At 37.0% G+C, this 18,328-nt stretch overlaps 1 protein-coding gene across 1 annotated transcript in view; it reads right to left on the reverse strand.

Moving 5' to 3' along the window:
- CTNNA3 (catenin alpha 3) overlaps positions 1–18,328 on the reverse strand; it is a 1,251,491-nt gene that overhangs the window by 46,601 nt on the left and 1,186,562 nt on the right. Inside the window, exons 16-17 of the mRNA XM_006089723.3 lie at positions 15,254–15,359; positions 8,225–8,359 (exon numbers count right to left, since the gene is read on the reverse strand). Of these exons, the coding sequence (XP_006089785.1) occupies positions 8,225–8,359; positions 15,254–15,359 (241 nt within the window). The remainder of the gene's footprint in view (positions 1–8,224; positions 8,360–15,253; positions 15,360–18,328) is intronic.

Raw genomic sequence — 18,328 nt, forward strand, 5'->3', positions numbered from 1 at the left:
AGGCTGTTCAACCACTCACTATGCTGTGCACTGACTACCAGGGGGCAGATGCTCTGACCAGTAGGTTAGCTTGCTGCTGGGGTCTGGCCTATCGGGACTGAGCGAGATGGGCCGGACATGCCCTGGAGCCCTCCCTCGGTTGGTTCCTCCCTGGCCTGATCGTGCACTGGTGGGGTCTCTCAGCCTGGCTTGAGCCCTCTCGCAATCTGGGACTCCTCGGGGGATGTCGGAGAGTGGGTTTCAGCCCGATCCCACAGGCCACTCCCCTTGGGAGGGTGCCAGATGCAGGGCACATGGCTGGTGAGCACTGCTGCAGCAGCGCAAGCTGCCCCCAATTAGGGACTGATTCAGTGCAAGCCCGCAGTGGGCACAGTGGCGCCAGGATGTGCAGGAGTGGCAGGTAGGAGCTGTAGGCGGCGTTGGACTGTGGGTTTCAGCCGGATCCCTGCAGGCCACCTAGAGGAACTCAACCTGTGCACGAATTCATGCACCGGGCCTCTAGTATATAATAAAAGGCTAATATGCAAATAGGCTAAACGGCAGAACACCAAACAACTGGTAGCTATGATGTGCACTGACCACCGGGGGCGCGTGTGGAACGTGGTGGACATCAGCAGCAGGCGGCAGAGTGTGGAACATGGCAGGCATCAGCCAGCAGCAGGATAGTGGAGCAAGTGAATGGGGACACCAGATCAAGGCAGGGTGCTGGTCACTGTCATCAGGGCTAGCTTCTGGTGATTACTGAAAAATCTTTGCTCCTGCGTGCCACAGTTCCACCGGGCGCTCGCACCTGCTGCCAGTGCCAGAGCCACCGCTCACACCCACTGCTGGCACTGGCCCCGCTCACACCCAGTGCCAGGGCCCATTGCCAGTCCCAATTGCTCAGTGCCATCAGTGGGTGTGAGCGATTGCTGCTGTCCCGGATCGCCCCTGAGGGCTTCTCCACCTCCCTCTGCTCCTAAGGGGCGATCAGGACAGCAGCCGCCACTTGCACCCGCTGCTGGCACTGGCCCAATCGCTCCGCACTGTCAGCAGGTGCGAGTGGGACGTGGCCATCAGCGCATGGGAGCAGTGGTGGCGGGAGCAGGACTGCCAGCAGACAGGGGATGGGGAGGGGGAGGCTTGGTAAGAGGGGCCAGGTGGAGGCTTGGAGGATGGGCCGAGACCCACCCCTGTGCCTACTGCAGCCTTGTGGCCCACAGTTCCTTTAAAGGTGCACGAATTTGTGCACTGGGCTCCTAATATACAAAATTGGAACTCATAGATACAGAAAACATACAGATGGTTGCCAGAGGTTAGGGAGCTTAGGAGACTGGGTGAAAGGTGGAGAAATTAAGAAGTACAAATATATAGTTACAAAATGGTCACAGGGATGCCAAGTACAGCTAATAGAATACAGTCAATAATATTGTAATTATGTATGGTGCCAGGTGTATACTGGAAATATCAGGGGAAACGCTTTATAAAGTATATTATGGCTAACCACTAGGTTTTATACCTGAAATTGGCACAAAATAATATTGAATGTACACTGTAATTGAAAAAGAAATTTAAAAAAAGAAAATCTAATCCATTGTGATATCAGTTTACCTAGCTACCAAGAGAACTGAGTCCACTTTACTACAATACAATAAAACAAGGAAACAGCATTGCCACAACTTCTTTTCAAAATATATTATTTGAATTACTAAGGGCCAATTACTTCCATTTGCCTCCTAACATTCAACAAACACACAAACATAACAGTCTAGAGCTATGTTTATTTGTAAAGTATATTTTTCTCTTTACTTTTACTTCTGGCCCTTCTCTGTATTCTCTCCTCTTCTTCATTTCTTTCACCTCTTCCCATTCCATATCATATATCTCCCTGCCCCTTTTTAAAAACTATAAATACTTCAGCTAATTTTCTAAATCTTTAGTTTTTCCGATTTTCCTGATGACGACCAATGATTGCAATAAGTTCAGAAAGCTCATTAAATAATTCCCTTAATGCCTTAACGTGGCAAGCACATTAACCTACTAAGCCATTCTGTATGTGCTTGATTGCCTGGGCTCTGCAGGCCCTAGTGGCTCTTTTGGTCGATAGCTGTATTGTTGCTGTTTCTTTTCATTCCTAATTGAATGCACACTGTCCCTTGACTTCTGCTGATGCTAAGTTGCAGTTGTTGGCAAATTTTCAATCTTGCTGATCCCCCCCCCCACAACGGATTAGTTTTATTTATTTATTCAATCTTTAAAATTGTGACTTTGGCACACTTGCCTGAGGGTAAGAGAGCACACACAATTAAATACATTAAAGGAAATGTAAAAACATGGTGATTACATAATTCATCAGTTTTAAGTAGTATAAAAAGGTGTTGGCCTAAAACCATAACACCGAGGAAAGGGTAATTTTAAGAGTTTCAAACCATTTAAATTATTTTATTTTCTCCTCTTGAAATTTATTTTTTATATAGACAGGATAGAATATAATAATATTTACTTTTATGGTGAGGCACCTTTCACAAAGTATAATAACTTCCACAATTAGCATTAGACATAAGGACACTAGAGAAACCACTGATAGAGTATTTATAGGAGTGCCCTAGGTGACCCACGTACATTTTAATATTCTTGGAGTTATATCATTTTTATTCTATTGCTAAATGAGTACATTAATAAGTTAAGGTGTCTGAAAAGTGATCTGCAACAGTATGTTAATTATAGTTCTGCCATGTTTTGCTATCATTTTTCCATTTAATAATGATAGCGTTGGAAGGCTATGCTGGCTTCATTTTCATGTGACTGAAGGTCCCTAATCTAGGCCAGGTCTTGAAGCTCAGCTCCGGTAGAACAATGTGTAGCATACAGTATATCTGATTACTATCTCAAATCATCACTGTTAACTTGGATTATTTTCTCTTCTAAGCAGCATTGAAAAGTGACTGAATATATGGGCATCTTTACTTTGTTCCTTTGCTAAAATGAAACTGTGGATACAACACTCAGGTCTTAATCTCAACAGAAAACTCCTCCTCCTATTTTACCAAAAATATGGGATCCATCAGCAAGAAATTCTTCAATTTCCTATTTATCTGTATCTAAGTGTATTTATAGCTTTATTTATCTTTATGCTGGCTCAGAAGAGGGTTTTGTTTTGTTTCCTGTTTTTGTTTTGTTTTTTTAAACCAAACCTAGTCTTTCTATCTGTTTTCCTAATTCCATTCTCTCTTAACACTATATTCTGTGAGTTATATTTCTAATTTTTCATAGATTCATTCTTTTCTAGCTTCTTCTGGTCTTTACCGAATACTTTTTCAATTACTGCCATGTTAAAAAGTACATAAATAAAAATGTTAACAAAACAAAGGAAAAATAAGGAAAAGAAACTTGGAGTAATTCCGTCTACCCCTTAAATATCTTTCTCCCTCTCTCCTCATTCTCTTACTCTTTATTTCTTCTTCCTTCCAGCTACAAACTGTTGGAAAATTTAGTCTATTTTACCATCTTTGCTCGGTTACTGCATCATAAGCATTCAGCCCAATATGGTCTAATTTTTGCCTACATCATATTACTAATACTGTTTTGGAAAAGTATATAAAGTTCCAATATGCACTTTGAAGGTACAGCAGCCAATGTCTATAAATAATGCAGAAATTTTATGTTGATCAGCCTTAACCACTCAAAAATATCCAGAAACCATATAGTCTAGTGGAAAATATGCATAAAAGCAGATAATTACAACATATGTGAGTACTGCTGTGATTTGGGTAATCATAGATGGATACGATAGAAATTGCTATCCATTCTCTCTTCACAGAAACAAAACCGATTTAATCGGAGAAAGCAATGTGCCCAGATTAAAACACAAACAAATTTTACATTTTGCAGCATCCCTTGCAGTTAAGTATAGCTATATAATTAAGTTCTAGATGATAAGATGCAGGAAAAAAATCACTTGGAAGAAACTTAAAAAGATGTAAGAAATGCTTGTTTCTGTTAATATGTCTGGAATATCAAAACCATAGCAGAGCTAGAGAAGCCATATTTCGACTTTGATAGAAATGAAAGCCAGAAACCAAGGACAATAAAGCAAAAAGACAAAAACGCCCGATTCCCTGATGATTTTGTGAGGCTTCCATCACAGTCCTGGGTTACCCATTCTCAGACTTTTTATGGAGATAGTAAACTCCCGATATGTTGGAACTGCCACAACCAAAGTCACTGTATCTCCTACATTAGAATCCCTTGCATGTAGAAAAGTTTTCTGGATCTTCTTCTGAGTTATATTTTGTTTTATTCACTATAATTTCACTGGATGGTCCCATCTATTTCTCCTTCATACTTCTCTCCTGAGTTTCATAGCCACATACCCATTTTCCTAGACCTTTGTCTTAGAATGCCCCTTACTCACTTAAATTTAACAAGCAAAACCTGAATGAATTTCCTAATCTGCTCTTCCTTCTACATATAGCTTTTGGTTAATGATGCCACTGTTAAGTTACAAATCTCAAAGCCTTGGGGTAAATCAATTCTCTCTTCTTCAACCTTAACATTTAATAGATCATTGACTCTAATAACTTCTACCTCAGAAGATTTTTTGTGCATGAATATACTGCTCTCCATTCTCACTAATGTTGCCTTAATCTATGTCCTCACTGTTACTCTTAGATTATTTTAAAAAATAATTCCTAAATAGGCCTCTATCTTCCAATCCCTCCCTTGCCTTTTCTAGCTCTCACCACCTTGTCAAAAACAGTGAACTTCCAGCCCTGGCTGGTGTGGCTCAGTTAGTTGGAGTGTAGTCCCTTGTACCAAAGGGTGTTGGGTTCAATTCCTGGTAGGGGCACATACCCAAGTTGCAGGTTTGAACACCAGTCATGGTTCATGCAGGAGGCAACCAATCTTATGTTTCTCTCTCACATCCATGTCTGTCTGTCTGTCTGTCTCTTTCTCTCCCCCGCCCCCTCTTCCTCTCTCTGGAATCAATTTAAGAACATGTTTTAAAAGCAGTTAGCTTCTAAACAGAGGGATCTGTTTATGCCCATCTCAAACTTAAACTTTTTCCATCCCTCTCAATTGCCTGCAGTGTCAGATTAATGCTATAAATGGTTCTTCTGAAACAGTTCCAATTTTGTTTTCAGGTTCTCTTCTATTCCCCACCCTCCCAGTACACACACCAACAGTACCCAGTACAGTAGGATCTCGGGTTACCATTCTCGCCTTAAATCGGAACCCACCTACGTAAGCACCTACTTCACTCACATGGAGCACAGACACAGCAGTAATGAAGTGAAACAGTAAAAACAATTTAAAAGAAAGATAACAATTCCTGACCTTCACTTGTGGTAAATAAATAATAAAAAACATAAAGCACAGATGTACATACGTCGAAATGACGGAAATTTTTTTTTATAAATAAATGGGAGATGGTGACATAACCACGAAACGACGTACGTCGAGTCCGACATAACCTGAGGACTGACTATATTTCTTTTTAATCAAGGTACAGTTTAATTAGTCAAGCCTCTTTTGGGGCATTCTCTTGCTCACTTGCCAAATCAATGGAATTATTTCCTCACGCCTTACTATGTGCTTTTTGGGTAAACTACTGTTATATAGTTTATTATATTGTTTTGGAGTAACTTTTGTATATTTGAGTGTATTATATGTGCATCTTTGAGTATTTTGAAGGAGGTACCATCTATTCATAGTTTCATCCCCCAGATGGTCTACGGTGCTGGGGTTTTGGACTAATCACACTTTGGTTTCCTAGTAATTAAAACATGTAATTTCAGGATAAGTGCTTGCAGATATAAAAAGGATTAGAAAAATAATTTTAATGAGATTTTCTATTATGAGAATGGTTTTAAAATTCCTTTCTGCTATAAATTCATCTTCTTTACTCTATATCCTAATACCCTACACCCAGAAATCAGTCTACTCATTAACTCCAGAAATGCATTCCACTTACTTCTTCTTAACCAAATATATTTTCTAAAAATAGTATTTCATGAACCTGATTCTGGAATGCAAACTTTATTTAGTGATCTTTGAATCATCTGTAGTTTTGAGTACAATTTTCTGTAATTTTTAATGAGTTTTCTTGCTTTAGAAACAAGCTTGTTATTTTTCAGAAGATTTTATGGGGAAAAAAGGGTGACTTAGATAAGACCTTCTCAATTTAAAGGAAAAAAAGAAAAAGAACAAGACTAGAACTCAGGGTCATGGAGAGATGAAAGAAGTGTGCTTTGGCACGCACAAATGAAATGTATTTTCAAAGCTTTCCAGGATCGACCTGCAAGCAGATGGCAGGAAAGCATGTAAGAGGGGGCGTGCTCCTATTTTGAGATTTATTTTTTTTCTAATGGGAAATTATGGGCGAAACGATGACAAATAGTTTTAGATTTGCAATGCCATTTCTCATTTTATATAACAACTCAGCTTTTAAATTGTAAATCATGAATTCTAAATGGCTCATGCCCAATCTTTCTGTAAAATATGTAAAGTTCATGAATTTGAATCATCATATCAAACAGGAAGGAATACAAACTCAATTCATATACCTGATGGAAATTATATTTTGGAGGGACAATTACTAGTAATATATTTCAGCAGTAATCTATAGGCTGAACTTCTATCAAGTTTTTTGAAAGCTTAGCTTCAGGCAACATGAAAAATTTGCATAAAATTAAATCATAAAATTTACCTGGACTATACCATGTGAATGATGGTGAGTGTGTGAAAATACGAAAAGTAAACAGCAGACTTTGGTGTAAATACTTTTTACACACCTAAAGTATTATAATGTTGAGAAAATGAAGACTAAATGTCTAATACAGAATAAAAATACAATTTTTTAAATGCATATATGTAATAAAATACACATGCTGTGTCTATCTATGCATGCCTGTAAACATGTATGTATTCGTATACACATATTTTCTGTGTGTATAGATTGTGACAATTTAAAATATACTTACCTTTGAAAACTGAAAGGATACCAATCTTGTATAGGTTGTGTTGATTTATAAATTCTTTTGCAAAATATAAATGTTAAAAAAACACCTGTTTCTTTACCTTTAGTAATAACTACACATAATTTCCAAATTATTCACTTTTGATTTGTGCTCCTCACTTTCCTCATAGATTCAAAGTTGCCCATCTGAACAGAGAAGACATAGGTCTTTGAAGGTAAATTGTTCTGACATTTACTAGTATGACCGCTGAGAAGCTATTTAACCTTTCTAAATTTCTTTTTTTCTTCAAGTATTAGAGTAAACAAAACAAGCCAATAAACAATCTAGGAGGCATGCTATTGTGAAGATAAAATGGGATAAAAGACAGGCAAGAAACAGTCTATGAGCCTTAGTTCCCTGCCCTCTCGTCTTGAGGGTAATTCTTTGCTTGCATTTTTGTAACTATGTTCTTTTAGGAATGTTAGCTCACTGCGGGAGAGTCCAAAGTCAGGCTATTGAGGTCCTAAACATTTCAAATTTGTAAGTATACTGTTATCATTTTTACAAAATTTGTCTTCATGAATGTAAGTTCCCATAACACTCACGATGTTTCACTTTAACTTAAATTTATAATCTTGTTCCATGTCCTTCTCAAAGTCACTGGTAACTGAATCCAATACTGATATAAAATATTTTATTACCGTACCCACTCCAAAGAAATGATATACTGTTATTAAAAATGAGTAGAAAAGTTCGATGTTATTTCTACCGTGGTCATTTTATAGCAGACTGAAACTCAGGGTCACCAAAGAATTCATGAAAGTTCATCTAAATCTATAATGTTCTATCATATTCCACTTCTAAAATTATATACGGAAATAAAATTTTTCAAAGCCTGCATTTCTATGTTATGGTGGAAATATAAATTAATCATAAAATTATTTTAACTTGCAATGCCATATGGATTTCATTTTATGAAAATTATAGGGTTCGATTCAGAGTTCCGTCTGTACTCTTTCTGAAGTCTGAAAATCATGCTCTAAGTATTATTTCTCACCCAAGTGTCTTATAAAACCTGATTCATTCTAGTATCTCTGAAGTAGATAAAAACAAGTTGTACCTATGTAGCATATCTTTAAGAAATCTGGCAAGATTTCTCACTAGTTTACATGCAACTTTTTACACTCCAATTGAGTTGTTAACCTACATGGACATGTAAGATTTGGTGGAAGAAGGAGGTTTTAAGCATCTTCTACAATATGATATTAGTTCTGGGCAGTACTCACAGCTGACATGATGAGCTCTCCCCCCAGGCTCTGGATCTCAGCTTTAACTTGGCTGCAGATTTTCAGTTGGTGAGAGTAGAATTTAATCTGTTCCAGGTAAGCCAGCAAGTCCTGTTTGCATGACGGATCTGGACACTAAATATGCATAAAAGATAAAAGTGGAAATAGCAAAATTAATAATAACTAGATCAAAGTGAGGAAATATTGACATTTCAGGTGACTTATAAGCAATTTTATTTTCATTGAGCTCCAATTCTCAGACCAAGGCCATGCTTCCTCCATTAGAGGAGTTTATTCATGTTTTGACCTTAATTACTTCAGCACAGACAAAAGAAAGATTACAGAAATATCCAAACATGAAGAGGTACATAAAATAATGCATTTAATTTATGATAAGGTTAGAAGTGTTCAGATTATATTTTTAGGTAAATCCAAGATAAATGCAATTATTCCTTTAACCTAGAGTTGCAATTAGAACACTCTTCTGAACTCATAATTCTGCATTGTCTTTGCTTTGTATTTACATGAGCATAAAAAATCATCTGCAACAAACTATATATTATGTTCTCTTAATTTCAGCATTTAATGTTCTTAGCTATTACAAGCAAAAGAACTCATTCCACCTTAGATAACAGCTGTGGATCTACCTGGAGCTAAGAAACAGAAGGCATGCATCCATGTTTTATAGATGTGCTAAATTTCTTTACCTATGTTATATTCACTTCTGTAAGGAACTATCTGGAGTACAGCTTTGAGCTTCATCATAACATAAATATCTATGGTCTGTGTTTAATCTTTGTGTTCTTTCTTCTATGTAATTAAAATAGGTTTTTAAAATTCCCAATAACTTAATTCTAATTCAAATGCATTTTCATAAGGATGCTGAAATATGGAGAGTAATTTTATGTAAAGATATTCATTGCAGCATTACTTATAATAGCAAAATTTGAAAATAACTTAAATGTCCTAAAAGAGTGGAAAGATTAAAGGCGAATGCTCTTCATATAATGTGATATTACATAGTCTACAAGAAAATAATATTTTCAAAGGATGTGGAAAATGTTTTGGGAAAGTGAAAAAAAACAGTATTTAAAATATAATATGTTGTTTAATTAAATGGTATAAAACAAAATGGTTGCATTTTGTTTAAAATATACACTACTAATAGACTAAAATGCAAAATCCTATACAATAAAAGCCTACTATGCAAATTGACTGAACAGCAGAACAACTGGTGGAATGACTGGTTGCTATGATGTGCACTGACCACCAGGGGGCAGACGCTCCATGCAGGAGCTGCCCCCATCCCACATGTCCCAGGCCAGCCAAAGTGGGTGCCAGCAGCAGGGGCCCCGTGATCACCCCGCCAGTCACCCCACAGATTGGCCCTGATCGCTGGCTAAGCCTAGGGACCCTACCCATGCATGAATTTCATTCACCGAGCCTCTAGTAAAATATAAGATAGGATAAAAGATCAGAAAGCCTTCCTGGAATTTCTGCTTTTACCTAGTAGTCAATAAGCTGGAGTGCTGCTGGAAAATACCCGAGACTCCCTTTTATATTTGCTGAATAGACTACTCTACATAGCTCCGGAATGTGTGGACAAGATGAAAACATGGGAACCTTGAATAAAAGTTAATCAACAAATGTAGCAAAGAAATAAACTCTTCTGCATAAATACTATCAATTTGCTAGATAGGCATGGACATATCTAACACATGTTAACCAGCCAGGGCCACCATCAGACAAGATGAGAGAGATCTTGACTTTAACCGTGTTTTTAAAATTTTAAATGAGGAAGTAAGAGTAATCCCCCAAATCTCACAGAAAGGGTTAAATTATAACTAATTAAGGAAAGGGACAAGAAAAAGTGAGAGACAGAGACAAAAAAAGAGAGAGATATGAAGGGGAGGAGGAAGAAGAAGAGGATAGGTTGCAAGTGTACAATTCTATGATACATCACTTATATATTGCATTGTGTGCCCATCACCAAAATTCAAACCCTCTTCTGCCATCATATATTTGACTCCCTTTACTCTGTAGTTCCTCCCAGCCCTATTCCCTTTGGTAACCAGCATACTGTTGTCTGTGTCTATGAATTTTTGTTTCTTTGTTTTCCTTATTTGTTCTTGTTGCTTTCAGTTTTTTATATCCCACATCTGAGTGAAATCATATGGTTCTTGACTTTTTCTGTCTAACTTATTTTGCTTATCATGATTGGATAAAGAAGATGTGGTACATATTTACAATGGAATACTACTCAGTCATAAAAAAATATTAAATACTGCCATTTGCGACAACATGGATTGATCTTGAAAATATGGTGTATTCTCAGATTTAATTATTGTCATTTTGCACACTTGCAAACTAAGTTTTGACAGAGCATATAAATCATCTAAAATAATTTGAATTTTGTATTCTGTTTCATTCCCTGCATTAAATCTCTTCTACATGACATTCATTGAAAACACCATTTTCTTTGTTCTCATTGAGTAACAGCCTTATCTATTTTTTGTTCTTATGGATGAACTCAATGATAATCTCTGACATGTAGTGTTTTATTTGCCATATACTGTTCCAGGTACTTTGCCTATACTAACTATTTTTAATAATCACACAAATACGTGAGGTACGGTCTCTCATTATCCCCACTTAGCAAAGAAGGAAACTGAGGCACAGATATATTAATTGATTGCCCAATTAATAAATGGTAGAGCTGGTATTAAAACTGACATCATCTGGCTATACTTACCTACCTCTATAATCTAGAAACAGTATTAGTCTTCTTACCAGTTTTATCTTATGCTAGAGGCCTGGTGTATGAAAATTCGTGCACTCAGCCCAGCCTGCGCCCTCTCACAGTCCGGGAGTCCTTGCCTGCGGGAGGTGACCAGGTGGGCCAATCAGGGGACTGCACTGGCTGCGAGCAGCTGGCTCCACCCCCCGCTGACCTGTCGTTCCTCCATTTGGTTGATTTGCATATTACTCTTTTATTATATAGGATAGTAAACAGTAAATTGCCACCCTGATTTGTAAATTGATTCTTAAATGGACACTCTTATCTATAGGAATTTTTTCTTAAAGACCAGCACCACTATATCACAGATGATAAAACTGAACTTGCAAATTAATAATTAGACCCTTAACCAATTACCAATGTTGCCACCACCAAGAAAAACATACAATCTCTCTCAAGGGATTCTTTCAAAGCCATACTCAAAGAGTTTAGAATTCTGTTAAGAAAGATTCAAATGAGCAGAAAATGTGAAGTTGAACTTTTGAAATTAAAAGTTGCCTGAGCTAGCTTTACCCTTTACTTCCAGAATTAATGAAAATCTTGCTTACACCTAACAATGCTAGTCAGATTTATAACTGAAGGACTAAAAGCATACTAATTGGTCAATTCTATAATGCAAAATTTATTACAGCCTTCTTCCTATTGACATTTGGAAAGCTTTTCTGATTGGTTTTGACCACCTAAAAGCAGAATCAGGAGAATGAATCATTCCCACTCGAAGAATGCTCCTCTAATGGATATAAAAGAGATGGTATGTACACAATGGGATATTACTCAGCCATAAAAAAAAACAAAACCTCTCCATGTGCAACAATATACATCAACCTACAGAGTATTATGCTAAGTGAAATAAGTCAGGCAAAGACAAATACCATATGATTGCACTTATATGTGGAATCTAAAAAAAGAAAAAAGTGAAAAGTAAAACTCATAGATATAGAGAACAAACTGATGGTTGTCAGAAGGGAGGGGAGTTGGGGCCATGGGTGAAAAAGGCGAAGGGATTCGATGTGCAAATTGCCAGTCACGGGGATGTAAACAGCACAGGGAATATAGTCAATAATATTGTAATTATGTATGATGTCAGGTGGGTACTAGGCTTATCAGGGTGACCTCCTCATATAAGTTATATAAATGTGTAATTATGATGTACACCTAGAACTAATATACTATTATATGTCAACTATAATTGAAAAATTAAAAAAATATTTTTAAAAATGTTCCTATTTGCCAAACCTCCTTTATTAAAGTCAAATAATCTTTCCCCTCATTTTTTATTTTTATATGATGGTGATAAAAAAAAAGTTTGAGCCTTATATTTGTAAAACATTCTTGGCCTTGACTTTTAAAAAAATAAAATTTTCATAAAATAACTTTTAAAGGAACTCTGCTCAGGATTTCAAGACAAATCCAGTGGTAGACTACCATAACAGTTTGGGTATTTCCCAGTTTATTAAGATAGGAGATGTTGACCAGGACATCTGGTTAGCTTTTTAATGCATGGATATATTTTTTTCTAAATTTATAACTACTAAGGCTCTCACTACAGGCAAGCAGATGGCATGCCAGCCTAAGTGGTTTTCTCATGCTAAACCAGCTTTCACTCTTCTAGCAAGATGCTTGGTCCCAATGCAGAATACTTCATTTAGGAGTGAGAAGAAAAGTAAAACACATTTATCACCTTTCAGTTTGAATTTTAAGAGTGACTTAGAAAAGTGAATACTTTAAAGACCTTTATTCTAAAGCTTAGCTATTTTTTGCCACATTGGAATATAAACTTTATTTTAAAAACACTTACAATGACTTTTGCAATTACAGACAACAGTTTAATTTCTGCTAAACTGGCAAAGTTTGCTAACAACAAGTATGAGGTGTCATTGTGAATGGCTAGAATAGAAATTTTGAGTAACCAGTGATAACAAGAACAGTGTGTCCAGGACCTTTCCTTCCCCAGGATGGACTCATTTCCCTACCAGTGCTCCAGCCCAGAGGCTGTCTATAGGACCAGCACCACTATATCATAGCTGATAAAACTGAACCTTCCTCAGGGTCACATAGCATCAATTGTCTCATTTATTTCTGCACTTTTAATGTTTTCACCCTTGAATCTATCAACACAAAATCCCTGAAAACAATAACCCTTCTACAACCCTGTAACCCCATCTCCCTCTCTTGTTATTCGGGAACATGCCTTCTAACAATTTTCAATGCTGCCCTTTTGGTGTTCTCAGTTTTTGTTCTTGGGTATCATTTCACTCTTACCCTCTTCCTGGATAATAGTATACACTGTCCTGGCTTCATCTATCACTTACAAAATAAAAAAATATAATAATAATTATCAATCATCCAGTTCTGTCTTCAGAAGTTCCATATACCTATTGCATTTATTCATTTTATTGTCTTATCAACATTTCACATCCAACACATAGAACCCTCAACTATCTCATAATCCATCTTGCCTATGATAAAACTATTTTTCTATTCAATTTACTATCTCAATAAAGAGGGCTTTTCCTCACTCTGTCAAATTTGGTTAGTCATCAATTTGAGATGATTTTACATGTAGAAATCTCAGTATACTTTGAACATTTTCCTTCTTTGCTATGTCTATCTTTGCTGCACTTTAGCAAACTGAGGTTTCTAAAACACAGAAGAAAAGCGTATCTATGGAAGGTATAGCTAAAACAAACAGTGGGACTTGCTCTGGCTGGGTGGCTCAGTTGGTTGGAGCATCGTCCCATGTACCAGAAGACTGATTCCAGGTCAGGGCACATACTTAGGTTGTAGGTTTAGTTCCCACAATCAATGTTTCTCTCTTTCTCTCCCTTTGTCCCTAAAATCAATAAAAACATATCCTCAGGTGAAGAAAAAAAATATAGTGGAGCTCTTTTATTATGTCAGAGATAAAGGACAACAGACTCATATGGTCTACACTGACTGCTGACTTGTGAGAGTTATATTTGGAAAACTATGGTCTGACATTTTTTAGTGCACAGACTAAAATTATCTTGAGTTTAAGAATTGTTTTCAATTCATTTTCAGTTTCAACTTGGATTGGACATAATATAGAAAACCAGAAATTTTGGATTCAGTCATTTGGTCACATATTAGCATAGAGTTTGTTTTTAACCATAAATACTAAATACTAAAAAATTAAGAGAATATTTATAATGCTTAAAGTAGATAGACACTGAATATGTGTGTGTGTGTGTGTGTGTGTGTGTGTGTGTATATATATATATATATATATACACACATACTCAAGAATGTTTAAAACTATTTGTTATTTCTTATTTATTTCTCCTCCTTATATCCACAAATACAACATCTAATAAGAGAAAATTCTTCATGTTTTAAGAAATAGAGGATAAAAAGAGTAAATAATAATAAGCATCCCAATAAAAGTATATAAGCTATAAATAATATGGAATAGTTACAAAGTCAAAAATAATAGTGCCCCTTCCCCCCAAAGGGAGATAAATATGCTCTATAAAGTTGAATAATGCATATTATGAAATATTGAATAATTTGAAATAATATGAAACCTGCAAAGTAATACTACATCTCAGTTTGAAATATCAACTAAATATGCCTATACCATAACTAAAAACTGACTTTCCTAACTTTCATGTTAGGCAAAAGGTAACTCTAATAATGTAGATGCTGCCTAGAAAACGGAAATACAGATGAGAGAAACGTAAAGAAAAATACCAACTATATAAATCATCAGTCTCTATAAGCATTATATACCTGTACATTTTTAACCTTCACTTTAGTACTCTAATAATTACTACTTACCTTACAATTTTACATAGAGTGTCAGAATATATTGTTGACTCAGAAAGTATCACATAATAGAATTCTGAAAAGTATTACTTTTTGAAGAGCAAAAATAAGAAATATAAGGTATTAAGGAAAAATATTAACATTGGATATTAAAGCCAATGAAATATATTTGAAATTCAAAAAATATATTTGATATTTAAAATAATTTGAATATGTGACACTCAAAATCTTAGAAATAATCAAGTCCTAAGTAATAACAATAATGCACTAAGCTTCCTTAGAATGAATTGTCCACTACTTGTGTATTAATTACTGAATAAAATTTAAAAATAATTCAGTAATAAAAAATAATCCAATAGAGTAAAATTTCAACTTTTAAAAATTAACATTGAAATGGCAGAAAACAATTCCTAGACTTTCACCACATGCATTTGTAGAAAATTCACCTGGTTGGCAATCTGTCGAGCAAGGACATCCATCCTTGATCCTGATTCTGATATCATTTTAGCTGCATAGATCACATCAGTCGTGTGCTTTAGTGGTCCTTTGCCCCTTAAAGTAAAAGAATACATGTTAGTTGAAGTGGTTCATGCTAATATACACATACACGCATCCCATAAACACACAGATTTGCACCCCAAAGTACTGGCTATTAGCTTTATATACTTCAGTTTTAGATAGGTCTCAGTTAGACTTCAGTATTAAGTAAGACAAAATAAAGGCCTATTGTATTAAGATGCAAGAAAGACTGCCAAGGAGATGGATTACTTTCAATCTTTATTCCCAGGTATTTCTTATAATAAACCTCAGTCTAAAAATACTCTTAGAAAATGTAGATACCTCAAGGCAAACACATTTTTCTAATTCTAGGAGGAAATGTGAGATTTAAAATTTGATATATGTCCAACAGCAATTTTGATCAGACTTTTAGTCTTGTTCTTTCTAATTCTTTTTTTTAACAGTATTTTGGTTAATTGCATTTTGTTTTTAATTACATTATTTCTCCTCCACAATTAATTCATAGTAATAACCATTGAGTATGAACCTGAAGTCATACTATCTTGTACTGTTTACCAAAATCAGATCACTTCTTACTATTTGTCTAAGGAAATCAAGATAAATACCCACTTTGTGCCTCAGTTTCTTTGGTGGTAATAGAAGCATCTACTATTAGAATCATGCTTTTATTTCTACAAAGTGCTCAGAACACTGCTTTAAACAAAGTAAGCATTTAATAGTACAAGTTATTATGGTTGTGGTTGTTACTTTAAAATAATCTTGATTGCTAATGCCACTGAATCAAAATTGTATCCATTTAGGGCTTTTACAAGGTGGTTAAGAAGAAAGAAGTGCACTGCCTACATTTTTGTAGAGGGATGAGATAATGAGATATTTTTTTGATTTCTCTTTCCTCAGAAACAAATGAATGATTGCCTGAACTAATGTAACTGTCCATCTACCTAAAACCACTCCTCTCTCCTTACTTCCTTATGTCCAATTGCTAATCCTCTACTGAGTGTCAAATACTGGCTGTTCTAACTATTTGGGTTCTATTCCTTATTTTTCAGAGAATGGGACCCTGAAGGAAATGCTATCATAATTGCTTTTGTAAATTTTTATTAAATTTATTGGGGTGACAATGGTTAATTAAATTATATAGGTTTCAAATGTATAATCTAGATAATAAAAGGGTAATATGCTAATTAGTCTGGATGTCTTCCGGACGTCATTCTGGACATCCTTCCTGATGAAGCCAGGGCTAGAGGGAAACCAGCCCAGGTCCTGGGTGCCAGAGGGAAGCCGGTGCCAGCAGCCTGGGTCCCTGGTGCCAGAGGGAAGCCGGTGCCGGCAGCTGGGAGAAGGAAGGCCTACTCTTGCACAAATTATCATGCATCGGGCCTCTAGTTTTATAATATACCATCTGTATATTATAACATAAGTAGAGGCCCAGTGCATGAAATTTGTGCACTCAGGGAGGGTCCCTCAGCATGGCCTGCTCCTTCTCACAGTCGGGGAGCCCTCGGGGGATGTCCAACTGACGGCTTAGGTTCACTCCCCCCAGGGCAGTCAGATATCCATAGCGCTGCCACAGAGGCAGGAGAGGCTTCCACCACCTCTGCTGAGCTCACCAGCTGTGAGCCTGGCTTCTGGCTGAGCAGTGCTCCCCTTGTGAGAGTGCACTGGTCACCAGGTGGCAGCTCTTGTGTTGAGAAGAATAAGGCTGAAAGCAGCTCTCCAACATTCCTAAAGGGATCTCGGATTGCGAGAGGGCGCAGGCCAGGTTGAGGGACCCCACTGGTACACGATCGGGGCCAGGGAGGACACGGTAGGTTGGCCGGCTGGGGAGGAACCGCAGGAGGCTCCAGGGCATGTCCAGCCCATCTCGCTCAGTCCTGATTGGCTGGACCTCAGCAGCAAGCTAACCTACCGGTCAGAGCATCTGCCCCCTGGTAGTCAGTGCATGTCATAGCAACTGGTCGATCAGTTGACTATCTGCCCCCTGGTGGTCAGTGCATGTCATAGTGAGCAGTTGAGCAGCCTTAGCATATCATTAGCATATTATGCTTTGATTGGTTGAACAGATGACTAAACTACTGGAAACTTAGCATATTAGGCTTTTATCATATAGGGTTGTTTTGATGCTTTGATGGGTGAAGGGAGAGTGATGAGGTGGGCAGGAGTAGTAAACTGGTCAGAGTGAGAAAAGGAAGATTTTGAGAGGCTAAAACGTAGCATAATTAGAAGAGAAAGAGAATGAAACAATCTTTGTTCATGTCTAATTTACACCTAGCACTGGTTCTGAGGGTAGATGCCCTAATGTTAAATCCAATGACTTGTTATTAGAGGAAATTCTTCATTCACTAAGGAGACTATGACTAACGGAAGGGATTCATGCAAAGATAAATGATCAGAGTATCCTCTACTTGAAAACTGAATGCCAGAACGCATGTGCCAAGTAGGCCCATTCATTGCACTTTTTCTGCGGTGCCTCTCAAATTCATTATAAGCAAGTTTCCCTATAAAATGGAACATCATGTCTAGCACAAGGGAAACCTGGCCTCCGAAGAGGGTCATCATCATACTTCTTTTTGAGTCTGCTGACACATGTTGCTTTGTCATTTTTAAAAACATCAACATTAATCAATACAGTATTTGAGTTGTTCTTATCAAATTTATGTATCAGGCGGGGCTAGATGTTATGTACATGGTTATGCTCAAGAAGGCATTGCATTTCATTATTTCGATGCATCTCCAGAGAAAGTTAAACTTCAATAAAGCTGTCTCAGCTCCCGAAAGGGCAATGCATCAGTGTCCGAGGCCTTAACACAATGGACAAAGGCTGTTTCTAAGGACAGCAGCTAACACTCTGAGTTTGAACAATGGACAAAGAGTTATATCTAAGGAATGAGGCTAATGTACCTTCCCACTCAACATAATACATCTCCCCATATAAAATCAGTGGCCCAAGGAGACGGAAATTACTTCTAGCTTTAAATACACACCTTGTTATGAGACCACTG

This window comes from Myotis lucifugus, unplaced genomic scaffold, assembly GCF_000147115.1.
Source record: "Myotis lucifugus unplaced genomic scaffold, Myoluc2.0 scaffold_62, whole genome shotgun sequence".
Taxonomy (NCBI): domain Eukaryota; kingdom Metazoa; phylum Chordata; class Mammalia; order Chiroptera; family Vespertilionidae; genus Myotis; species Myotis lucifugus.